The sequence below is a fragment of the Egretta garzetta genome, unplaced genomic scaffold (genome assembly GCF_000687185.1).
Source record: "Egretta garzetta isolate BGI_Z169 unplaced genomic scaffold, ASM68718v1 scaffold96, whole genome shotgun sequence".
Lineage (NCBI taxonomy): Eukaryota > Metazoa > Chordata > Aves > Pelecaniformes > Ardeidae > Egretta > Egretta garzetta.
Genome location: NW_009259965.1, coordinates 1,179,386 through 1,205,651, shown reverse-complemented (window position 1 = coordinate 1,205,651; position 26,266 = coordinate 1,179,386). Strand labels below are relative to the sequence as shown.

The following is a 26,266-nucleotide window of genomic DNA, read 5'->3' as shown; positions in this document are numbered from 1 at the left end:
AGGAAGAACACTGTTTTCCAATTAGTGAATATTAGAGTATTCAGACATTATCATGTGTTAAAAATACTTTTAACAGATCAAGACATCAATCTAATAGAATGCTTTTCTAGCCACAAGAAGTCATTCTGTAGGTTAAAATTTTAAGTTACACTACCAGTAAAAAGTTTATTTTTATGACCAGGGTGGAAGGAAGAGGAGGAAGGAAAACCAAGCTTCTTTGAAAGAGGGTTGGGGGGTTTTGCCATTAGAGTGAGGATTAGTGCATTCATTTTCTAATTCAATAGACTACAAATCGTTTCAGTAACAGTACTGTCTTACAATCACTCAAGTGATCTAACAGTCATAAGCTAAAGTAAATATGGAACAAGACAGAAACAAAGCTTATATCTAAAATTATATCAAACCAAGCATGCTAATCTGGTGTAAATGCCAGCTGCTTTTAAAACAAAGAGACAACACACTTTTAAGAAAAGCAAACATTTACTTCAAATCGCAGTATAGGCTTTTCAATCACAGAAAAAGAAAAGGAAAACAGTGATCCGACAGCGGTCACATCCTGTGCAAAAACAAAACAAAACAAAACTCGGGATACAAAAAAACCTGTAGCACAAGGTACTTGAGCCGCTTACACATTGCAGGATAATGTAAATAAATACAGTAGCTAGAATATGGCACTCTTGTGAGAGACTCTAAACCCAGTGGAATGCCTCCGAAATATTTTTTTATCCTTGTATTAGTAGCAAAGTCCCACCACCATGAAAGTAAAATAGTACAATGTTTTAAATAAAAACAAACTAAAATATTTATATCTAAGAGAAGGATTTTACATAGTTATATCTTTTAAGTGCAGAAAATGGGACTTGGGCTTAGATCTTTCTTTAAATTAACCCCCCCACACACACAAAATCCCATTCAATCTCAAAGGTAAATTTATGGTTGAGGAAAATTGTTACCAAAGTTGCATAATTTCATTTGTTACTCCCATAGCTGGAAGTTAAATTCTAAACAGTCTTGAAACATGAATGTTCATCATTACCCAGTGAAACAAAGGACTTGTCAAAAGCCCTCAGGATTTCTTTATCCTCCAAATATTGTTTTGCTTTCTCTTACATCTTTAGACAGCAATCCCTAAGTCTGCAAACAAAAGAATGCAATATGCATCATACATCAAGAAAAGACGAAGTTGACGAAGAAGAACTTCCACGTTTCTGGATCTTTTCCTTGCTTCTTTCAAACTTCTTTATGATCTCAGTCACTATGCACACAGAGGAAGTGAGTCCCAGAAGAAACAGTAAATCTGGAAAGACATAATTAGCCTTTTTCAAATTTGCCATTTAAGGCTGAGGGCAGACTTACAAAAGAATAAGACCTATAAGACGTTCGAATTGTCTCCCAATCATGGGGTAAGTTCAGGAGAAATGAAGCAAGACCAATCTTTGCAAGACCAGAAGATTAACGTGCATAGTTTATGCACAAATCATAAATACAGGCATGGTATTTCAAACTTCTGAAGTATTTCATAACCCTATTTTTATTAACACCCATGAAAACAAAGAACACTAAGCAACATTAAATTTTTCATTAACGTTTCATTTAGCTAACCTTTTTCATACTGAAAAACCATTAATATCATCAGAAATGACACTAAAGAGAATTATGTAAAAACATATATTGCATGACAATCATTTATCTTTAACTCCAGAAAACTGCAGAAGTAATAAACTTAAGTCTTAATGAGGTCAACAGCATTGTGTATCTATAGCTTCTTAAAATCTTCATGCCTATTTATCCTATGACAATGCAGTTGATTTATTTAATAAAGGATCGAGATTTCTAAATAAGGTGTTTATACTTAAGATTAAAAAATTGCTAAATAGCAAGGTTAACGGTGCTTAAAAAAAACTTCAATAAAGTCTATGCTTCATTTTTGCCTGCATCAAAATTTATATTAAAAAAACCCCAATATAACTTAAGCACCTAAGAAATTTAAGAACGCACCGATCAGTTGTGTACCATTTGCACTTAAATCATGGGTCCCAAAGAAAACAACTGAAAGGATTTTTTTTTCCCCCCCTAAAAAAAGAAGTCAGAAGGCTTTGTATTCCTGTTGTATGCAAATAGCCAGAAAGTGCCCTTAGAGAACCATCAGCTAATGCATTTATAAATTAATCCTTAATGTACAATTTTGAAAAGGAAACTTCTCTTACCCAAGACACTCAAGCTCTCTGTTTGGAAAACCTTCTGAAGTGGAGGAAAGTAAATGACCAATAACTGCCCCATTATAGATCCAAGGACGGCATAGCAGAACATTTTGTTACTGCAAAGTCCAATCTCAAACACAGATTTTGCCTGTAAAATAAACAATGCATTACACTGTACATGTAATCTTAATTATCTAAATAAGAAAATAATTTGTAACTACTATTTCTTCTCATCCAGACTTTTAGAAAAATATAAAAAATTGTTGCTGACCTTTTGGATAACTCAGAACAAGTTCTAGAACAAGCTAATTGCATTTTCTCTCTGGTAAAGAGTACAAATCTTCTCTTCATAGTCAATATGACTTGTATATTAAGCTCACTTTTCTGCAAGTACAGTGCATTAGAAGGCGCCCTCTATACACAAGGAAGTGTTTTTGTTGACCCTGACAATTCATATCAGAAAACAGATTGCAAATTTGAGTAGATTTAATAATGCATACTAGCAATGTACTTTTCTCCAACTAGCACAAAATTTCAGACTTGTTTCCTTAAAACAAAAATATAGACAGAACAAACAAATTTTCCTCGGATTATAGGTTTAGGATTACAAAATAAAAAAGTTAAGGCCTTCAAGAAGTTTCAGATTCTGGCAAGAATGCTGAACTGACAGAATTTTCAGGAAAAACAAAATCACCAAGCATACACATGAATACAAAGGACCATCACACTTTAGCTTTTAATAAAAATTTCCTTGCTCCTGTTAGGACGGAAGCATTACTACCAGTTCTGCATCACATAAATTAAGGAAACTAAAACTTACCTGTAATTTAAGAAATCCTGCCTACTAAATATGTGAAACTCCAAAGCTTAATAGCAGATGTGAAGTAAATTTTTAGGAATGCATTTAAAACAAACACAGCAAGATCCTCCCCCAAAGAAAAGTCTGCTTATTTTGTAAATACTGCATAAGCGGACAATACGAATCACTTACCTGAGATCTAGAACTCAAAGCATTGAACATATCAAAAAATACAAAACAGGTGAAAGTCATGGTTGTATCTCGAGGCGTTATTACGTTGTCTCTTAACTGCCAACAAAAGAAAATGAAATAGCTTTAGCACGCTTTAAGCCTTCCACAATTCAACAAAGTTATTATAATAATTCAAGTTCTACTAGCTAGTAAATGAAAGCAAAAGCAACTTGTTTGCACCAAGCCGATTTAATAAATGACAGCAAAAATTACGCACCTGTAACTTAGAACAATTTGTAATTCCACCCTGTGATTAAATGAAGCCTCTTGACAAACGTTTATGCAAGTACATGGAATACCAAGAATTCTACGATGCACTACCAAAAGTTCAAACAACATTTTTCTCTAGTGGGAGAAGAAAGTCAAATGGCCGTTTCATAACAGTCTGCCTAGAAGATCTGTACTATTACTTTCTATGGGCCAAGGTTTCCCAGATAGATTTGGAACCTGGGAAAGTCTGTGTTAAAATAGAGACTGAGAAATAAAATTGTATTCCTCATTTCAACAACTACTTCGAAAATCTTCCTCTCTTCTAGCTGAATAGATTATTAAATAAATGTGGACAAAACTTGAAACTAAGTTCATACAAATTCTGAATTCCAATTGCTGGTATATAAAACACTTCTTTTAAATTAGTTTGTTACTGCTTTAAGTTTTGTATTTTTGTCATACCTCTCTCCAGAAGACGAACAGTGTTCCACACACTATAATTATTGATGAAACCAGTATTTTAACAATCAGGTTTTTAGTCAGAATGCTGTCCTTCAAATTTCTTGGAGGCTTCCGAATAACATCTTTATCCACAGGCTCCACCCCAAGGCTTGCAATTAAAAGAACATCTTGGATTTTTGTCATCATAAAAATAATTCACTGCTTAAGGACTAGATTTTCTGAGTTGAAAGAAAGATTTTTAATCTTCTCTCCACAGCCTAAGAATCATCTCATTCAAATAAGCACATGATATTTTCACTTTCAGAAACCTGACTCATCTGTATTAGTAATAGGCAATATTCTAACACTGCAGTTTGAGAGTCCATAAATACATGATCTCAGACAGTATTAAAATTACCAGATGCTAGTTTTAAGGGTGCAACATCAGTTATGCTCCCCATTTCTGTTACTGTGATCAACCTAGCTAAGGAAATCACTGCTAGTTCCTTTCCACCTCTCCCTCCACCAGCTATCTGCAGCGAAGAGGATCAGAGGAAGAACCCAGACAGAAGCCAGAAACCTGCACACAAATTTCATGCTCATATCCGCAGATCTTTAGGTATCCATGCTACCCCCATAATTATTGTTAGATACTAAAGCAAACCAAAAGGAGTGAACATAGAACTATACTGCAAACATTATAATTCAAAGAAAAAGAGTTTGCTGTTTCGGTAACATTTCACTGAAGTTTAACACTTCAAAGAGTTTCCTCTATGAGCAACCATTTTCCCTGCTGAAATAAGAGGACAACAGACCACTAATGGAATTTAAAGTAATTATTTACCTTTGAGCTGGAGGTCCATCCATAATAATATTGATCCATAAGATCTGCATGGCATTGAGAGGATTAGGAAAGTTCATTAATGTAGCCAGGGAGATTAAAGTCAGTGCTGCTATACTCCTGTTAAAAGAATCCATTTTTATAACTGTCAGCACAGAACATTTCTGCAGATCTGCTGATAACTGCTTTGTAATCAACACTTCAACTGTTTAAGAGTAGATACAGATTTTGACAGTGTGAATCATGACTGATGTAAGCCTAACTTTAAAGGCAGAGCATGAACTCATTTAGAATACTCATCTTGACAACGTCCATATTTAAAACAGTGTTGTTTTGGCAATAAAAAGACAGCAAATTTGCATCTTAAAAACCTCCCAAACTTCAAGATAATAACATTTCAGAGTTATCACTCACCTTCACTTAATTAATTTTTTACTGGGAAACCGGGTCCTATGCTTTTATTGTACCAGAAGTGGAACTTCTAAACATGGTTTTGAAAACCAAACTGCTTTTACACTTTTGATGTAGACACAGCCACTCTGTGCACCTGTCATTAGTTTGACTAGTCAGTCAAGGCAAGGTACTACCCAAGCTCCCTAAAAATACCTACACACCCATCATTATTAGCAACATGAGAAGGTTAGGCAAAAGACTAAAAACAGATTAGCTGGTTGCAAGCTAGGTATTAGAAATCTCTCTGAACTAATACACTAATTGCTTGCAGTGCAAGATTAAGTGGTTTCATAACCAACAAGAAGAGAACAAGGCTTATAATAATTCCAAATTTAGCACTCTACCGAATCCTATTATGTTCTCCCTGCAAAAAGGGACAGGAAAAAAAAAAATGGTAACTCACTCATCAAAAACCTGAGGCTACCATTCCAAAGGCAAGCACGCTTTCCTGTATTATCTATGCTTAGTTATGTTTCAGAAGCAGATTTCTAGTCTTCTACCAACACAGGACACTAGTCAAGACTGAAAGTATACGACACTTCTTACAATTTTTATGCAAGTTTTAAGAGGTTGGCATTTTCTGGGTTTTGTTGTGTTGTGGGGTTTTGGTGGGGATTTTTTTTTACTTGGGGGGGGTATTTGGCAGTTTTGGGGGGTTGGTAGGTTTTGTGGTTTTTGTTTTGTTTTTTAATTTCTGCAACTTTATTCAACCACTCTGAAACGCCATGAAGGCTACAAAAACATATGTGAGCAATGTGGTGAAGAGGGAAACCACGTTCCTGAATCCAGATTCAATTAAGAAACTCACAAAATTTTTGAAACTAAGGCTTTACAAAATCTTGTCTTCTTGTCTTACATATACACGATATAGTTAGCATATCAGTCCTTATATGCAAGAAAAGGAAGGCAGCTTCACAGAGCTAACTCATTCCATGATCCAATATATGGATTACAGAGAAACTAACCTCCTGTTTCCCTGGTTTCCTCCATACATATTCTGGTTAAGAAATGAATGACTACTAACTTCTCCTTTAAAGAAGCACCCAAGGGTAGCTATGCTGTTTCTCTCCATTCTCTAAATTACTGACTTTTCCCATCTTAACAGGAAGAACTATGACAAAGTTAGATGTCTGTTTATTGCACTATTTTCTGGTTCTTTAAAAATGAAACAAGCCACCAAATACAAAATACTGAAAATCCAAAAGCATAGTGTACCAGCATCCTATGTGAAATTTACAATGCTCACATGAATTTATGCAGCACCGGCTTCATGCTGCTTTGATTCATTCACAATGTAGTTAGAACCTTTTGATACCTTATGAACCTTATCAACTTTTCAAACTTACGTGCTCAGTTGAAATCTAACAAAATTTTTTATGTTATTATAAATTCCTTTACCCTCTTCAATTGCAGACCTGCAATTAAAAACAAACATTACATCATTGGGCAAATGAGACTACTGCCAAAAAAGCTATTACTTTAAGCAGCAATACAAATGTCAAGAAACAAATGGAGCTGAGGTTCTTGGAACTTTGGCAGTCATTGTTTTTCAGACCACGAGATTAATCACAACAGTTATTTTCCTAGCTGCTTAACTTCCATAACGAAATGTCAATCGCAAAACCTCCTCCTCGGTCAAGATTCACCATCATCCTTGATGAGACCTTCCCGATTCAAGTTAGAAAATTAAAAAAAACCAAAAACCAAGACACACACACTTTTACAAAACCATAGAAATATAGCATGACTTTAGAAGGTCACATTTTTACTGCACCGGAATGAAATATGTATAGACCATCTCTATCTTGTGTTGCAACTTGCCTATCACATTATCGCACTTATAGTGGTGAAAAAGTGTTTTCTAATACCTAAATCAAGTTCACTCTGCTGAAAATAAAACTGATTTCTTTCTTCCATTCCCTCAATAGCCAAGAACAACAATTAATCAGCATTCCCTTTGTAACTTTTAAAATAAAAATATTAAAGTGACTGGGGGAAGGATGTAAAACTATGGAAGCTCATACTTTTTTTTCCCCCTTAGCATTCACCACTTTTTTGACGCTCCTATTGAGAACTTTCCAGATGAAGTGAGCAAAACTAGATAAAGCATTCCAGCAAAAACCTCTTCAAGCCCAAGTAAAGTTAAATGCTTACCACAGATGTCCTGCCTATGTACTCTTCTGAATGTCTTGAAATTATTCCCTTTTCTCTCTTGTTTCTGCACAACAGCACATAGCTGTTGGCTGAATTAGCATGGAAACCTTTTAACTCTCAGACCATCCTCTGACATACTGCTACCTAGGTAGATTTTCTTATATTTTACTTCTACATTTCACTTCTTCCCATGGGTTAAGCGTCACACTTTCAAACTGAAGTTCCCAGATTGATGCATAATTTCAAAATGAAGGCTATCTCGCTAGACAGCAGTCCAGTTCTAACAACCACTACATTCAAAAGTCAGATGGATTAAATTAAAAATATGATAAATTTAGCTATATTCTCTCTGTAGTGCACCAAACAAAAAAAATGAATGAGTAACAAATAGCTGGTTACCAGAAGTTGGTAACTTACTTTCACCTGTGACATTTTAAATAGCTTATATTCCTTTCTTTTTCTGAAACACCACCACATTTAAAGAGTTGAAAACACAACACTGTGTAAAATTTTTAAAACTTGAAAGGAATGCTGTCTCTCATTTTTACATAAGATATTTGCTTCCTACTGACAGCTAACTGACTCACATTTTCCCTTCAGTTATGTTTCCAAATATACTACTACCATAATTCTACTTGGAGAAGCAGAAATGCACATTAGCTTTTATATAGCACATACATGCATAACCTTCTTGGTTACTTACATCTGAACTATGTACAAGACCAAAGTAGCTACGGTCTAAATATATAAATACATTCTTATATTATTATTAACATACATATGAAGACAGAAATGCTTCATTGTCCCTTGTACTACTATCTTCCCAACTCTTCCTTAGGACTATAATACAGGTAATCACCATAAAGATGACTCTCCTCACTTAGCTGAGAACTCATTAACAGCTGCTATGCTTACAAGGTTCAGGGAATTTCTTTTGTTTTTAACCCAGGCAACATTTCACTAACAGTATATAGCTCAAGGTATGTACATAAATGCCACCTACATTATTGTCTGAAAGTCATCATCCACAAGGATCATATCCGCTGCCTCTTTACAAACATCTGTTCCAGTTTGTCCCATTGCTACACCAATGTCTGCAGCCTTCAGAGCAACAGCATCATTCACTCCATCTCCTGTCATAGCTACTACTGCACCATTATTTTGTAGGGACTAAAAAAAAGAAAGGGAAAAGAGCTTAAATCATGGAATGAAATAAGCCATCCTATAAAATCATTCTAGATACAATGTTGGTGTCATCAGCCCGCCTCAACCCCTCCAATTTCTTCTAATTCCACTGTAAAATCCTATTAAAAAAATGCAGCTGCATTTTAATGATTCTTTTATATAAGATTTTAGGTTATGCTTCAGTTCATATATTCAGACAGCCTAGATCTTAAAGCTGGGGTATATAAAATCTGCCTTTAAGAGAAAGTAAAAAACTCTAGAGAAAGAAATAAGATACTGTATTTACTTTTAACATTATCACCCTCTTCTAATTCTTAATATATCCCAACTGTCTCACTGTTTGACTTCCTTCTCCTTATTGTTGCTTTTCTGATTATTCCAGTTGTTACATTATGTCCCTCTTTGCTACCTTCTTCTGTTAACTTCTGAATGGATGCGTTATCTCAGACAAAAATTGAAATTCACACCCTTTTATCCTGTTCTGAGAAGCATCAGAAAAATGGTTCTTCAAAGTTCCTTGTCAATTCAACTGCAGTGTGACAAAATCTCAACCAACCCCCAGCTCCCTACATGGAAGAAAGCATGATGTTGCCTACCAGCAGCTGGCTATCCCTTGTGGGCACTACGCTTTTTTTTTTTGTTTGTTTGTTTCATCTCAACACACTGTAGCATGTTATAATTTAAGTAAAGGCACCACAAACAGTACCCATAGTAACAGTTCAGCATTTGAGTCTCTAGTAAGACATACCTTTATAATTTTCAATTTATGTCGGGGACTGGCTCTGTAAAATACTGCAACCTGTTAAAAGCACAATGGAGAAGTAGTGAAAATTTGAGAAATGTAAAGAATTGCACTGGATTCTAGAAAACTAGAGGATAAAAAAATTATCTAAGTCCAACTGTACTCATTAGCTCTAAAGTTGAAGCACGGGTGAGCTGTGTTTTTAATAAAGTGAAATCATTAATTCCAGAAAAGACTTGAAGCGTGTTCTGGTAGACAAAGTTGGTGCTACTTATTTCAGGGTAGAATATGCAATTTAAAAACCCTCTGAAATTGTGAAGCAACTGAGTTATAATGGCTTGCTGCTGGCCTTCATGACTAAATTAATGCAGGCAATTGCCGTGCTGACTCTGTAAATTAATGTCCTTTTCCTTTGTAAGCAGTAGTGGCAAGCTACTTGGGACATTCCAATTTTACTAGTTTGTGTAGCGTATTAGTTATAGATTGAAGTTTTAAAGCTAAGTAATAAAGATTCCAGCTTCAAAGGAATTATTATTTTTCAGCATTTGTTTGTATCTGGTCTTCTCTGTGATTTGTAATTTGAGCACATGGAATTTATTTTTCCATGAACTCATACTGTTAGCATTCACGCCTATTTTTCATCTTTAACAAGCTGGATAAGAAGTTAAGACTTCTCAACAGACACTTTAGACTGTACACAGATATCAATCTTATTGGTTGATTTTACCTAATTCCCAGGAAGATTTTAAATAAACACCTAGAAAACTAACTGGGTCTCAGTCAAACATACACAAAGTAAATTTGTAGCTATTTCAGTTATTTAGGGTGGACAGCCCTTAAGAACAAGTATTACCAAATCAAACAAAAATTACTATTTGCTACACAATGCTCTTTTTCTATGTTTGTTTTTGTGAGTCACCAAGGAAAGACATAAAGCTGACATGCACATTTCTTGATTGTAAATATTGGCTTTTGGCTTGATTACATCAGACTCAAGCATGCTGCAGTCTAATTTTGCAGTCTTTTGCAAACAGAGCAGCATTTTGATGCATAAATTTTGCAACATAGTCAAGCCTGATCCTCAATTGCATTTGATTACGCCTTCACATTTACAACTTTCATGTTGGCTAATACATTTAGTTATTTAATAACTAAAAGGTATTAAGCAGTAACTTAATAAATAGACCCTTTCAAAATCCTCAACCAGTGACCTCAGATTGATTAAAAATCATTAGATACAGACAGCTCCTCTTATGAATTACAAAAGGATGGACTGTCTGAATATACAAACTGTAAGGTTACATATGTATGAACTGAGCTACTCAAAGAAGGAAAATGGTCTAACAATACAAAAAGGTGATGATGCTCACTGAAAATGAGAGGTGGCCAAATGCAAGTTCCAATATAAGCATTTAAAGGTAAAAATCAAATTGAATCATTGAAACAGACAAAAGTAATAAACTCACTAAAAAGATAACCATATGAGTTGAAATAAATACATTTTCATACGCTCATATGTCAAACCGAAAGATACTTGTTTGATCAGGGACAGCTCCATATTTCTGTACTAAAAGTCTCTGGTAATTTACCGCATCACCTACTTCTATTAGAACCATGTTATTTGTATCTCAGAAGTCACATTTTAGCTTTCCACAGAAAAAAGCATTTCTCAATATAAAATATATCCTTTACTGCATTTCAGTAAGTAATATAAAAAAACCAAACCTTTGGTGTTATTTGAGAAAGCTGCTGAACATCCAAATCATCTATTTCTTCTCCAGAGATTGCCTGTGAATTTTTGGAATACAATCCTAGTCGACTAGCTGGAAGTAAATAATAAAAAGGTGTTATAATAATTTACCCTTTTAAAATGTTAAGTACCTTTTTTTTTTTTAAACCTACTATTTTCTGCAGCATTTCAGATTTTAAATACCTAGAGCAGAACATCTTAACACCTTACTGATTCAGTATACTGGAGTCAATTATCTGAACTCTTGAGGAACACACACATGCTATGAAGTCTATTCTAGTCAGATGTTTATTGCCCTAGACTTTTTAGCTCTAAAGATCTGTATCTCACAGTGTCGGGTGCCATATAAACACAAAAACTCAGTCCTCTCTCAAGAATTCACAGTTCAAAAATAACAAGACAAAATGAAAAATTACATGGGGGAGACAAGGAAAAAGCAGCCCTCTGAGAAAGTACTACTAGTTTGGGGGTGTACTTTTTATGTGCACATTCAGCTTTTTCTTCATCATTCTGTACATAAAGAATTTATATTCTGGCTAAAGAGCCTGTACTTTAATGTAGTGTATTGTAAAATACAAAGTTACACAATTTGTTTAAATATTTATTAACAGTACTTATACTTCAAACTTAGTTATATGGACAGAACTGTAGTGGATAGTATTGAAAAGCCATATTGATCCTAAATACTCATTGTCGCCAGCTATTTTAGTTTCCCCCTATTGCTCTAAGACAGGCACCCAAAGCTGAGGGTAGGTAAAGTGGTGTTGGAGGGTATAAGAATAAGAATCACAAATCAAGCATATCTTATAATAATATATAGTAAGAAAATACATAATCTCAAGCAGCAAAAGTCATACATTAACCAAACTGGAAAAATTACAGTTTAAGCTGAAACCGAAGTTATCACTTCAAGGAAGGGTTGGTTCTTTTTTTCCACTGTGCCATATCCAACCCATCAAACTCACAAATGTTAAAGACTTAATACCCGCACTTCCTAACAATTAGCTAGGCACTGACAGAATAGAAAGCAAGTGAAAACTGACGGGAATTGGACTATTCATACCAATGGCCACTGCAGTCTCCTGTGAATCTCCAGTAATCATCTTTATTGCAACTCCTGATGTGATAAGTGTTGTTACAGCTTCTTTTACACCTGTCCGTGGAGGATCAATTATTCCCACAAGCCCCAAAAAGGTCAGTTGTCCTAACTCAGGACCAGAAGCTAAGGCCAGAACTTCAAGGAGACAAAAAAATAAGATTTGAAATTAACATTTACATCAGCATTTAAAACAACTGCTAATACTTGTTTGTGAAAATGAAAACTAAAAAACTAATGGCATACAACTATATGTCTGCATATTGACCAAAAGCCTCAGTGCTGAAAACATTTTTAGTAGCTTCATTCATCTGAGTATCCCACTTGAAATTAACTTTTGCAAGATGTTCAGAAATGAGACCTAACTGAACTAGGAGGTCAGCATAAAGCTAAGGGCAAGAATTGCAATTTATTTTTTATTTGTTTTTAAACCTTGGTAGCAATGTCCATTATCTAGTATTCAGAATAGCCTGCTAAAGTATACTCCTTTCTTCTGAAGAGCAGTCTTTTTACCAAACATACATATTGCATATTTTAAAGATAAAGTTTGTTCTCAGATTAAAGTGTTTATGCATTCACTGTGTGGAAAAAGAATGGCATCTAGCTTTGTGGTCTCTCTATACATGCAAGAGGATGAAAGGGAGGATCAGTTATCATATTTTTATTTTCCGCTTTGTTTTTCTTTCTTTTAGGGAGGCAAATTTTACTGAGTACATGCTTAATATTTTTGGGAATGTCTATTACAGTAGAAATCTTAATATATTTAAATGACGTTAAAGTTGTAAGAGAAAAGCAAATTCACTTTTTTCAAAACACTAACCTGGATTTTTTTGATTTGACAGTGGTCTGAAGCAGACACAAAGAATGACTGTCCAAACAAAAGGAGCACAAAGAGATACCATTCCTGGCAAACCCTCTCTCTCAGTTTCTAGTGATTTGCGTCTTGGGAATTTCCTGAGCCACATAGTCCCCATACCTTCACAGTAAAGAGCTGTGGATAGACGTAACAGCCTAGAGGTCTCTTTACAGAGGCGAACGAAAGCCAGCCATGTAGAATGCTTCCCACAATCACCTCCTATCAATCATCTTGTGAAAAATACTTTCAGCTGTATTAAAAAATCTATATACCTTGTTAATATAAAGCATAATCCTAATGGCATCTTCTGACCTGCAGTCAGTTGTGCTAGCCTAACTCAGTAAAGTGCCAAGACCCAAAGTAATAGAAAAATAAACACATTCACATTTTAAAAAAATCCACAAAATTCTATAGTGAGGTATGGAAGCTGTTAGGTATCAACGTACTGTTCAGTTATGGTCACATGCAAGCAATGTCAGGAACCAGCAATACCTTTTCTCACCCTTTGCAATTTAATCATGTTATTATACAGGCCTGAGGCAACAGCACCTGTTTTTCTACTCCCCCATTTTAAAGAAAAACTAAACAATCCAGTGGCACTTAGTGAACAAAAAAAAAAATTCCTAGTGCCTTTTCCTTTTTTTTATAAGCAGTGCTATTTAAAAAAAAAAAAAAAAAAAAGTTGTTTTGAGACACTGGAACAGTCTTACCTCTAAGTCCTGCAGAGCCCATAGACATCTTTTCTTGCTGGTATTGCTCTCGCTGTTGCTGAACAAGAGGTAGGGTCTGCCCTTTACAGTTATATGATGTACAGTACCTAATGACTTGTTCATAAGCACCCTTCATAAAGCAAACTTCAGGTTTGTCCTAAAAGGGAAGAATAGTTGTTGTGTACACATATATATGTACATATACACACACAAGTACATACACATGCACACGTAAGAATGCGTGTCTGTACTTCTCTAGAGAGTCTTCAGAATATAATGAATTATCATCATATACATTAGACACTGCAGGTCACAGTTTATAGACTAAAGAGGCCATGCAAAGGATAGAAATTAAACCTACCTAGAACATTAGACCTGAAAGACATTTAGCTCATCATCTGACCAGCAGCACAGGTCATTAAACAGCACTTGCACCCTTGTACCATGCCTAACACCTCTAATATTTTCCAGATAGCTATCTAGCTTTGATGATACTAAGAGACTGAGAATCCACCACCTACCTTGAACACAACTCCAATATTAAATCAACTGATCCCTTCCCTTCTCCCCTTTTCCATTAAGAACTGCTGCCTCAGCTCAATTTCCAATCACCAATTCTCATCTTTTCTTCCCTACTGGGCTAAAAAGCTCTCTTTTAATGTATCTATTTTCCCCCTGGGAAGGTATTTATGCACAGTAGTCAAGATACCTCAATCTTTCTGACAGGCTTAACTGATAGAGCTCTAAGTTTCTAATTCCACTGCATTTTCTTAACCTTCACATAATTTATGGTCCCTTTAAAACTGTTACCAATTTTTCAACAATCTTTTAAAAATGCTGATAACAAAACACAGACACAGTAAACCCTTACATGGATGAAAATCATACAGCAATTCCTGCTTGCTACTGTTTATACAGACAATGATAATACAACCATATTATCCATATAGATAAAAGCAGTCAAATGCTTTGTTTCCAAAGCAAAGATTTTACTGTGATACTCGAACACTGTCAGCAAGCCTTTTTTTGGTCAGAAGTACTAGGAAATTTTCCATAAATCCAAGATAAGGTCCGTTGTTGCACATATTATCTAGAAGGCTCCAGTTACAGACTGGCAGTGACTATGTCAATACTTGTAACAAAAACCATTCAGATTGGTCTAAATTAAATATAAACACAAATATGTATGTGAAAGCACCAGAAGACAGAAAAAGAGGTTAAAGAATGGTTTGTACTGATAATCCAGGACACTGTTGACGGCAATAAAATCAGTCAACACTGGGGAACGTGCTGCCTGCATCAAAACCAGAAAACCTGTGTTTTCAAACAAAAGAAATTTTACTATTGAACATCAATGCATCTTCTTGCTCTTAATTCATTATGTAACTACATAGCGTTGAAACAGCAGAAGATTGGCAGAACTGCTTTCGATGTCTGAGGAGGGAGGGTAAGGAATTAAAAAAAGCCAGGTATACATTCAAAGTCTCAGATATCAAAATACTTAAAATGATTTCCCACTATGCCTTTTATGGAAAGAATTTCTTGTGATTCTTAATCTCACTTCAGAGCTCAAAACTAAAACTCTATTATCAGACTAGATTCCCACGACTGTGCACTACTACCAGCCTGCTGTAACTACTGAAGCAAAAAATGAGGACGTTACACAGAGCCAGTGCACAAGGAAACAGTGACTGAAGTTTACCTGCTGCGTTCTGTGAACACATTTAACAGCCATCCATTTTTGTTCTGAGCTGAAGGGATATTCAGCCTTCCTTATGTAGTCTTCCTGGAGTCCATCTAAACCCATCTGCATAAAATAGAAGTACCACCACAATGTCAGGATCTTTTCTTTTCAAGCAGCTATGCAATTTGTTGACTTGTTGAGACATCTTCATTAACAATTATTACTTAGTTAAAAACCAGTTTCAACTCTAAAGTTGCTTTTGAGCACACTGTTCCAGTTTAGACAAACTTCTGACAAACTAGCACTGAAAGAACCTAGATGCCTCTTTCAGGCTTCAACATAAATCAAACCATTTAACACTATATACTGTCTTTGATCCAAGAAATACTTTGTAGATTATGACCCTCCACAAACACGTCTTGCAATGACTAGCAATGTAGCTCTTGGTTTGACAAAACATGTCTATCGCCCCAATGCTTGCTTTTTTTTTTTTAATCTTCTATGTAACTTCTCTGGCTAGAAGAGCAAGAGCCTACAAAATTGTAACACAAGACTGTTGCTGTTGCAAAGTCTGCAGAAGGCAAGACACAGGTTTTAAGCTTGGATGATCCAAACTGAAATGACTTTCTTTTTAGTGAACAGAATCACACAAACATTTAATCTGAAACTAACCATGAAGACCCCAGACAAAACTAGTTTCATTTCAAATGCTGTTCTCTCCCTACCCCGATGCAACTGCAGCATTCCATGCTCTACCCTTAACCAAGTCCAAAAGAAAGTGCTGGTTAAAGAAGATGCAGAAGCAGCAGCCGCCTGCCGTAAGCCATTCTTAGTACTTATAGAGCTTCACAACTCCTTCACTACCTCCCTTTCCAGCAACAGGTGTGAAAGACTCCTTCTCAGTGTCTATGGGCTCTTGCCAAAATAACATCACTCTGGTCCCTTCCAGTCAAAGACTGGGGACTTGGAATGAGTCTCAGCAAGAAGATAGATAATTCTCAGGCCTCAGTTACACAGGGAGAGAAAGACTTTAATGCATTCATCTTGCAGTGTTTTTGAGTTTATTCACCATTACAGAAAAAAAATGGAGTGCTAAGATGCCTTGCCACATTTCTCAGTAGCTGAAATGGGTGTGTCACAGAATTATAAAAAAAATCCAAAACATTTAATCACAGTGTCCACAATTCAAACTACCTGTGCCCCGCTTTTAAAGGACACTATAAATGCTGCGGTCACCAATACATCAGTTATCAACTTCTTACTGCTTCTGATGAAAACTGGGAAAGAGACAGCACAATCAATACTCAACAGGTAATTTAGTTTGTAGCAGGTAAAGAGACAGTACTAAGTGCAAAAAAATGAAAATAAAGATTTTACTTCAGTTCTACATAATTTTCTCTCATCTTTCAGAATCTTCAACATTTCCAACACAGGAAATGAGCAGTTGCAATACAAAACTAGAAGACCCAAGGATAAGAAAATGAGGAAAAAAGACAAAACCACAACTGATTTCTGCACACTTCCCACCTGCCATGAATCCAAAAAGCATCATCAAGTACGCACCTTCATAGCAAGCGCAATTAAAGCCCCTTCTGTTGGCTTCCCCATTAACGTGTTGTTTCTAATCAAAGCATCATTGCACACACAACCGGCCTAAAAGTTGAGGAAGAAAAGGGAAGAAAACAGAACACAAAGTAAGCGCCATACAAAGCTCTTGTGCTACGTCATCAATTAAAATTCACCTAACTGTGCCAAGATCTTACCTCAACAATTTTGCTAATGGATGGGTTGTTATAACCATGAACAACTTCACCATCAAGCATCACTTCTCCAAACCTGTTATAACCTACTCCAGTAACCTGCAAGACAAACAGCCAAAGGCAGTAAGCAATGCAATGTTCACCAGGTTCATAAACTCTTTTAATCTCAGCTTTTTACTATAAACTACAGAAAATTTTAAAAAGGCCATTTACAATGACTGACTTTACTCAGTGTGAATGGATTCTCCTACTCAGCTTCTAATGTAGCAGGTATGAGATTAAGGAATAAAAACTCTGAGGGCAAGTGAGTTCAGTGAAATATATTAGAGACTAATTTTTTTTTTTTAAAGTAGCAACTTTATTCCTTAGCATAAATAAATGCAGTGTATCTTGTTTCCTTACAGTATTAGGCATGCTTTCTATTTTTTCCCCGTTTTGTCTTTATCCTGGTTAATAATGCATACCCCCTGCAGGGGAACGGAAGGACAGAGCAGAGTCCTACTTTCATCCAGTAAGAAGGAAAAAAAATTAAAAAAAAATCATAGTTGAACAGCTTCTCAGCTGAGATGTCAGAGAGGTGTTAAAAACAGTAAAATTGTAGTTTCAGTGCATAAAAAACAGGCATCCCGCTATGATCCTAGGGAAGTCTTCATGTCTACAGCATTAACAGCTAATACATTTTACAGCCATTTCAGGTTCTCTTTCAATTAGTAAGAAGGAGCTAGTAAGAAGGAGCTGATCTCACCCAGAAGTAAACACATTGTGCTAGTAGTAAAGAAAAACCAATTACAGTATTCCTATAGAATTCTAGAAATAGAAAAATAAACACCAGGACATATAAGCAAACATAGGTAAATAACAGGAAAAAGAAAAAATGCCAGTATTTATGCTTGCAAAAGTCAATGACAAGACCCTGTTAACTGTAATGTGGAAAAAAAAAACCCTGATCAAGAATCATAGAATCGTTTAGGTTGGAAAAGACCTTTAAGATCGAGTCCAACCGTTAACCTAACACTGCCATCCCACCACTAAACCATGTCCCTAAGCACCTCATTTAAGAACTTGTTTAAAACACTCCCATGAAACCACATCTAGTTCCACACCTTGCCGCTTTTCCTTCTCTTTTGTGCATTTGTCTTTGCAGCAACTCCCCAACCTCAACCACCACTGTTTCATGTCCTGCTCCTACTTCCAACTCTATCCATTATGAAAAAGAATACAGTACATGCTCAGCATGAAGGGTTCACACAATAAATTGGTGTTTGGCCAAAAGCTGGATATCCCCATTTTAAATGTTTGTAACATGCAAATTTTATTTTTATGCACCTGCAGCAGCAAAGTAGCCTCAACTTTCTGTACTGAAGAAAAACACAATTTCCCAATTTGTCTTTGTAGTGTATCTCAGCATCTGTCTTTTGTTGTGACCTATAGCCGTCAAGAGATTTAAGAACTTAACACATTATACAAAAAATTCTTCTGTAACCAGAAAAGGCTTGGATAACACAGCTCAAAGGCTGCAATACTAAATGAACTGAAGAATAGAATTAGCTGGAAGTTGAGGAACAGGAGTTTGGTGCAACAAATTTACACTTTCTTAGCTGATGCTTTACCTGCAGCATACTCAAGCCTGTTTCAGCTGATATACACAATAAAGTAAAAGGGAAAATTAAGTCTGACATAGTCTCACTACATACCTCAGCATGCTGCCCATCTGAAGTAAAAATATGGGTAACAGTCATTTCATTCTTTGTCAGAGTTCCAGTTTTATCTGAACAAATTACGTTGCAACAACCTGAAATAATCAATTAACATTTGTAAGACAATGCTTGTTTAGAACAAGGTAACTAACGAGTACAAAAGTATTCAAGGCAAGCAAATTTCTAGAAATACTGCAGCCGTCTTGGGGGGGGCAGATTTAACAAGGACAGCCAATTTTCAGCTATTAAGCTGTACAGGGTTCTTCGCAAGTTTGTCCAATAATTAAAAAAAAAAAAAACTAACTAAAATCCCAAATTCACAACTTGTCTGAAATGCTTCCATTCACTACCTCTCCATTTTATTCTGCTGAATCTCAAACTACATTACTGAGATCTGAATTGCAACTTCTGGTGAGGAGGAACGCTAAGAGCCTGCTTTTACAGTAGTTACTCTTTATCAAAAGGTACAACATCTACCTAACACCAGCCACAGCACTTTTGCCACACAAGTGCAACTTACTACTAAGCCTGCAAATTTTAATAAGATTGAAAAGATTACAGAAATGTGAATTTTTTTATATGCCTTTAACTCAAGAGTATTTTTAAAGAGTGTTGCAGTATCTTGACATTTTTGGACATGATAGCAGGAATTGCAAAAGCAACAAAAAACTTTGCAACACTAATGAAACTCTGCTAGAGGCATTGGACAAAACATTTCCAATCTTCAAATGCAAAAAGGAATTTAAACGCAGCATAATTAACTTAGTATTTCTATTTCTTTTCCATGTCCTGTGCTTTACATGCTTCATGACTGAAACTGCATACATAATGTTTTTAAGCTTTAACATTTTAGAATTATTTCAAGTTTTAGTATGAGCAGCATAACATCCTGAAGGTGCATTATGATTACAAAACTTTTTTCTAATATTCAAATTTGGATTTGTTCCCAACTGTCAATATCATTCCTAAATTTACACCAAAAATTCAGTTTAAAAAACATTTTACAAGTCTTATTTAACAAGAACATCTTACAGCAAACAAGTATAAAGAGTACTCCATACATCCAGTCCCTCACACAGTTTAAAGTATTGCTAGTGTGGCATGCTATTAACTGACAGACTGCTTATTTTAGTTAAATAATAATAAAAAAAAAAAGTAGTAGGTAGAGGGCCCACAAAAACATATGTGAATTCTAACTATGTAAAATGCATTCAATTTAGAAGTGTTTTAAAGATACCATCACATTGCTAGCAAAATAAGAATACCTGCTTTATTTTAACCATTAGTCATCAATATTTGTGTTGATTTTCTAACATTTGTATCAAAATACTATCTCTAAGTTAGTCTAGTCATACCTAAAGTTTCAACGATAGGCAGTTTTTTTACAATAGCCCGTTTCTTCACCATTCTCATCACACCAAGGGCCAGTGTCACTGTTACCACAATTGGGAGTCCTTCAGGGATTGCAGCTACAGCCAAACTGTAATGAAAGTAAATATACAAATCTTGTCTTAGAACATCATACATGAATACATAGCAGTGATGCATTTACACTTCAGAACATCGTTTCTGTGGCTGTCTGTTCACGGAGGTCAAAAGTGAAAGGAAGCAGCTGCCACGTCATTCTAGTTGTATGCCATTCATTTTAAGATACACACTGAAGACAGTACCAAAATGCAGTAACTTAGACATTTCTACTCATTACTCATGCAAAAGTATGAAGAAAAAAATGGGGGAAGGAGAAATCAATTGTACATCTGTCTTGCCTACACAACACACTAATTAGGAATGTGCAAAGCAGCCCAGATCGTGAAGAATAAGTGTAGTCAGCACTAAACAGAACTGGGAAATGCCACCACTGCAAGCCACCATTGATCCACAGCTGTTACTTCACATCATGATGTGGCAGCAAGTTAAGTGCTGGAATGGCACAGGTGGTCATAAAACAAAAAAGAAACAAAAAACCAAACCAAAACACCTAAACCAACCCCCACCCCCCACTCCTCCCCACCCTCACACCCATCCCACCCCACCCCTGGTAACAGTGTAAACGAGATCGCAAACATGTTACGCAGTGCTCGAAGATGCCTGGTGCCTTTCCTGGTGCCTTCCCTCCCCCCTTCAAAGGGTAAACCTCCAGAGTCTTTTCTTGTCATTTAAAGAAACACTTCTGCCTTATGCACTGTCCACATAATTAGCAACTCAGCAACTATTCTAAGAGTACAGAGTTAGATTGTCTAAATTAAGTGTTATTCTCAGCAGACAACACCCTGGAACTAAATTTCCATAATCTGCTAGAAAGTGAGCTAGTGAGCTGCATGACACAAGGCTTGTAGTAACTTAGTTTTGTCTGATGCCACTTATAAAATTACATTTTCTTTATTTACTCAGTGGCAGAAATTCAAACTGTACAACTTTGTCCTCTGTTTGCAGATGTTCCACAAGACACTCAGGAATCACCATACAAATGCAGTTTAAGAGACTGACAAGAATATACCGTATCATTCAAAAGGAGTATGAATTTGCTTTTTTACAGTGCAAAGTCTATTTTCATTTTTAATTACTAATGTGAACTTAAAAGCAGAGTCTGTGTGCAAGCATATTATTATATACAAGTCTAGCTTTCAGACACTTGCTGTAATGCACGATCTACACTAAAACCAAAAAATCTTACCTCACACCAATTGTGAACATATCAAGTATATGTTTTCCTTGCAACCAACCAACCAGCATAATAACTCCTACAAAGAAAATAGTCATCAGGATAAATGTAAAACCAACATGAACTATGGCCTCATGGCGAAAAGAAAAAGAACTCAAAATAGCCAAAACCAAGCTTATCATTGTGCTACCTATAAAAATCTGTTATTTCTTTCATTGTCAAAGCATGATTCCATTAGTATGGCAAAGCTGAAGAAAGTTTCTGTCAGTCAAGTTGCCCAATCACACCAGCAGTTAAGGTACTCACTCATGCACACCTTGAATCAGACTGAAAGACATTGCAATTTAAAAGGAAGCATTTAGAGGACAAAAGTCAGAAAAGTATGTTTGCAGGAAGAAGCAAGTAAACACCCTTATGATGAAAGTTACGTTGCATTAGTATTTTCAGATGATTAGTGGCATGAACTCAACATGACCAATAAAATGAGGAGTCAAAATATTTAAAAAGAGGGATCAAGTCCTTCCACTTCCCCAAGCCTACATGTTAGTTTCAGTCGCACAATAATTTGGAATTCTTCTGCATAAATTCTCTTACCTATTATACCAAAGGAATACAAGGAAAGCTGTTTTCCCAAGAGATCCATGCTCTTCTGCAGAGGTGTCTTTGGAGCCTTGATGAATAGTAAACATGCAGCAGTTAACAAACACAGGTTAAGAAGCATTAACTGTATCACATACTCCTTCAGATGAGCAAATTTCAAGACGCTGTCAGTGACCAAGATGCAGTTATACCCTATGTCTCCCTATGTTCACTTTGTGAAAACAGATGGCTCTGTTCCATTCCTGCAAGTCTAATACAAAAGGTCATATCAAATATTTTATAAAAAACTAAATAAATCATGCTAACTAAAAGCCACTGCCCTTCTTCCAAGACCAAGAAGTTCTTGATAACAAGAATCAAAATGTCTTTTCAAGACAGAGGCATTAGAGCCCTGGAAGGCCAATTAGATCTCAAAAGGAATTTGTTAGTAATCTACAGAAAATTCAATTTAGCCAAACAGAAAACTATGGAAATATTTAGACAATCTAGTGTAAAAAAAAAAAAAAAAAAGGTATAGTAGGAGGAGGGAACACAACACAAAAATTTTAATTCAAAAAAGAAAAACCAAACAAAAACAAAACAGGAAAGTGGATTCTTACATTGGATGGCAGTAAGTTTGGGGTTTTTGATAGTAATACATGGCAGACTACAGTACAGAAAGTGTGGCAAAAAAAGGAAGACAGGGCCGTTGTAAAATCATCTTTGTTCAACAAGTTATAAAAAAGCATGTACACTCTATATGAGAAAGCTGGTATCAAGTTTTATTCACTCTTACCTTCAAAAAGTACTTTTAAAATGAGATTATTGCAATATAAACATCAAAAATAACCCTACAAAGGCTGAAACTTGAGAACGTTGTTGGTGTAGAATGCTCACATAGGGTTTTTTTCCTTGGGTATTTTCTTCGTTAGTAATTACTCTTGCTAAAAAGAAAGTACTGTTGAACAGCTGATCATATTTTCCTCACATGTATATTAAAGTGGATTCCACTTTGGTGACTGGACAGCAATATTCCCTGGAAAGGTGTAGTAAGGCACTGCAGCTAACAACACAAGGTCAGTGATGCACTCCTGGCTGACTACATTTAATGCCCCTAGTTGCTCTGTTTTGGCAGATTTCATAAATGTATATATAGGCAGCACATTTTTTTTCCAGATACTTTGCCTGATCGTGCCCTCACAGCTGGAGATAGTGTCTCCTTATGATCCTACATTGGTCAGGCAGCCAGAGAAGCAGCTAGAAGGCCCTAGATACACAAAGCACTCTAGAGTTGGAATTCCCACGTGGATCGGTGTACTGCACTGTGGGACTTTGGTATACAAGAGTCAAAGGGAGCTTATAAAAGGTTAAGGTAGAGATCACGAAGCAGCAGGCAACACATGCACAACCCCGAAGTACAATGCTAATCAAGGGAAAACTTCCACAAATTGCAATGAGATTTGTTCCATTGAACAGGTTCAGAGTATTATTTTCACAGTTCATATTTTTAGGTCAGATATGGATGTTTTGTTGCACTGAATTCAATTACTACTTTCATGTTCAAAGAGCTAAGATTTGTTTCACTACAGAAATATTAAAAGCAATGTAATTAAGTTCCTTTGGAATAAATTCAAAGTGTTAATGAATGAAATATATACTTACAAAACATATGTCTTTGCTTCTAAATATTCACTCTTACCTCTTCTGCTTGCATCATTTTGAAAACCTCCCCAAATTCAGAATTTTCTCCTGTTCCAATAACTATCCCCTAAAAAAAACCCAAAAATAAAGTCAATTCAAATCTGAAGTTTAATTTTACCTTTAGTGGTTGCTCTTGACAGCTTTGACTCAAATAGTAGGTAAATGCCATTTAGCCTGCTACAATTCAGTTAGCTTTGTTTATAAAATTAATTCTTGGCACAAGTACAAAATATTTTTGCTAAATAACATTTTGCCTCTGTGAAACAAACTGCTATTCTGCATACTGCTGAAGTATTTGGTAACTACCAGTAACAACGCCAGAACTATATTTTCCGTTACAGATTTTCAAACACATGAATGTAGTTCTAGAAGCAAAATAACCACATCCTAGACAGAGGAGTTTCACATAACTTTCTCCCTATAAACTTGAATTCTCCTAGCCTTAGGTTAGTTTTCTTTTTAAACCAGTGTCTGAAAATGCACCAATGAGAAAAGCTCTACAGGGTGATACAGTACTCTATATCATCTTAATCTGTACAATACTCTGATACAGTAAAGTCTTCCATGTTTCCAGTAAAAATTTCTATTCCATTTCTATTGTTTCAGAAAACTCAGAATATACGTAGTCATTAAAGTACATTTTCCAAATGATAGGTGAACTTTAAAAATAAGAACTGCCTTCAAATAGTTGAAACATGGAAAATATTCTTCCTTAATAATAATGATTTTACCTTTGCTTTTCCACATCTGACCAATGTTCCCATGAAAGCAATATTGCTCCTAGAAGTAAGGTCTCCATTGGTCGCTGCTGGCTGAGGAGCTGTAGATTTAGAGCAAGGAGCAGTCTCACCTGTGAGACTGGATTCATCAATAGAAAGGTCCACAGCCTTTGAAAACAAAATCCATGGATCACGTAAAAAGCATGACACTCTTTTGTAAGTAGTTGGAAGTTTTAACAGAAGTTTTCCAATTTGACCATTAAAAATACATCCAATTTATTCATATGGTAAGAAGCCATGTCAATATCAACCATATTTTAAGGATCAAAGCAAAGCAACAAGCACACCTACAGAATATTGCAACAATGCAACAAGCTCTCACTCTGAAGACTCAAAGTTTACTCATAATTTTATGGTCACGATTGTTTTTCTATACAACAGTCAAGAGGTTGCGACTGTGATGCATTCTGTCACCGAACAAAATAATTAACTGGGAATACAAGTGCACGTACATATTATCCTCTCAACTCTTCCTCTGCCTGCTTCCTCCTATCACCGTCTGTTAAGAACTCACTAACAAAAAGCATTATTTCATAGTAACAGTCAGACTAGAGGAACAGAAGCTGCTGATTTTCAGTTTAGGTTTTACTTTTGTGGCATTTTGGTAGCATGTGAGGGCATGTAGAGAAGAAAAAGGTAAAAATAAATTATTCTGTATTAATAGGTGACAAATGAAGAACATAAAATGCGTTCTATAAATATAATCCAAACCAAAAAATAACTTATCAAAATATAAATTGAAGAGAAATGTCTTCCCTCAACTGACATCAACTCTTACATACTGGCTTAAATGAGTCTTGAACTGAGTCAAAACCTGAATCATTAAATTCTGCTCACAAACACAAAATTGAAGTAAAATAATTCTGCATTATTAAAAAGTGTAAAGCCACTATTGGTGACCATACCACTAAAATTCAAGGTAAACTTCTCAAGAAAAACACTGTTAAATGATGTATAATAAAACTCAACTGCCAAAACTCTTTGAAAGGACATCATTTACATAGAGTAAATAAGAATCAGTTACATTGTGCTTTGTACCATCGCACTATAGCAGATCACTCCAAGGTTCAAGTTTGGGGTTTTTTTGTGTTTTGTTTTGTGGTTTTTTTGTACCTTTACTAAGTGCTTTCTGATCAGTCTAATTCTTGCTATTTTCTCAGTTACCAATGCAATCCTCATTTTTAAAAGATGGATGCTGTATCAATAAAGGAAAAGGGACACATCAAAAACTGCAATGAATCTTTCAAAGCCATAAAGAATGATTAATTCCAGAAAGTTCTATAGTAATTCTGTATTTGTGATGTATTCCTCAGATTGCAAGCTGAAACAGGATGAAGATGCCACTTTGCTACTGTTCAAATTTAGCCATGAACTCTGAAACATTTACAATCACTACCAAAAGGAATTGTGTTCAAAGCCTACACTGTTATAGATATGTTAGTTCTTGATGTAACATTCTGGCTTTAGGGAAGATTACCATAAAGCTTGATGGACTACCCATTAACATACAGAAAACTTAGGCCAGAAAAGGTCTTCAAATACATTTCAGAAAACAAGATTGCCCCCACAAGATTACACCAGTGAAAAAACTTCTCACATATACGAAAGGCTTCAGAAAGTCATAGAATCATCTAGGTTGGAAAAGACCTTTAAGATCATCAAGTCCAACTGTTAACCTAACACTGCCATCCCACCACTAAACCATGGCCCTAAGCACCTCATCTATCCTTCTTTT

At 35.6% G+C, this 26,266-nt stretch overlaps 1 protein-coding gene across 3 annotated transcripts in view; it reads right to left on the bottom strand.

The window, feature by feature from the left end:
* Positions 1-516: 516 nt before the first annotated feature.
* The window catches only part of ATP2C1 (ATPase secretory pathway Ca2+ transporting 1), a 52,260-nt gene continuing 26,510 nt past the window's right edge, over positions 517-26,266 (bottom strand). For 2 of the 3 annotated variants that reach the window (XM_009640176.2, XM_009640175.2), the window contains exons 8-27: positions 24,484-24,639; positions 23,751-23,819; positions 22,067-22,142; positions 21,485-21,551; positions 20,166-20,290; positions 18,808-18,905; positions 17,117-17,212; positions 16,917-17,006; positions 15,372-15,476; positions 13,670-13,826; positions 12,071-12,241; positions 10,983-11,080; positions 9,264-9,314; positions 8,334-8,500; positions 6,523-6,591; positions 4,727-4,843; positions 3,904-4,051; positions 3,193-3,288; positions 2,208-2,349; positions 517-1,297 (exon numbers count right to left, since the gene is read on the bottom strand). In XM_009640176.2, coding sequence (XP_009638471.1) covers positions 1,161-1,297; positions 2,208-2,349; positions 3,193-3,288; positions 3,904-4,051; positions 4,727-4,843; positions 6,523-6,591; positions 8,334-8,500; positions 9,264-9,314; positions 10,983-11,080; positions 12,071-12,241; positions 13,670-13,826; positions 15,372-15,476; positions 16,917-17,006; positions 17,117-17,212; positions 18,808-18,905; positions 20,166-20,290; positions 21,485-21,551; positions 22,067-22,142; positions 23,751-23,819; positions 24,484-24,639 — 2,235 coding nt within the window. In that variant the 3' untranslated portion in view covers positions 517-1,160. The other variant, XM_035895686.1, reaches the window with a different exon arrangement.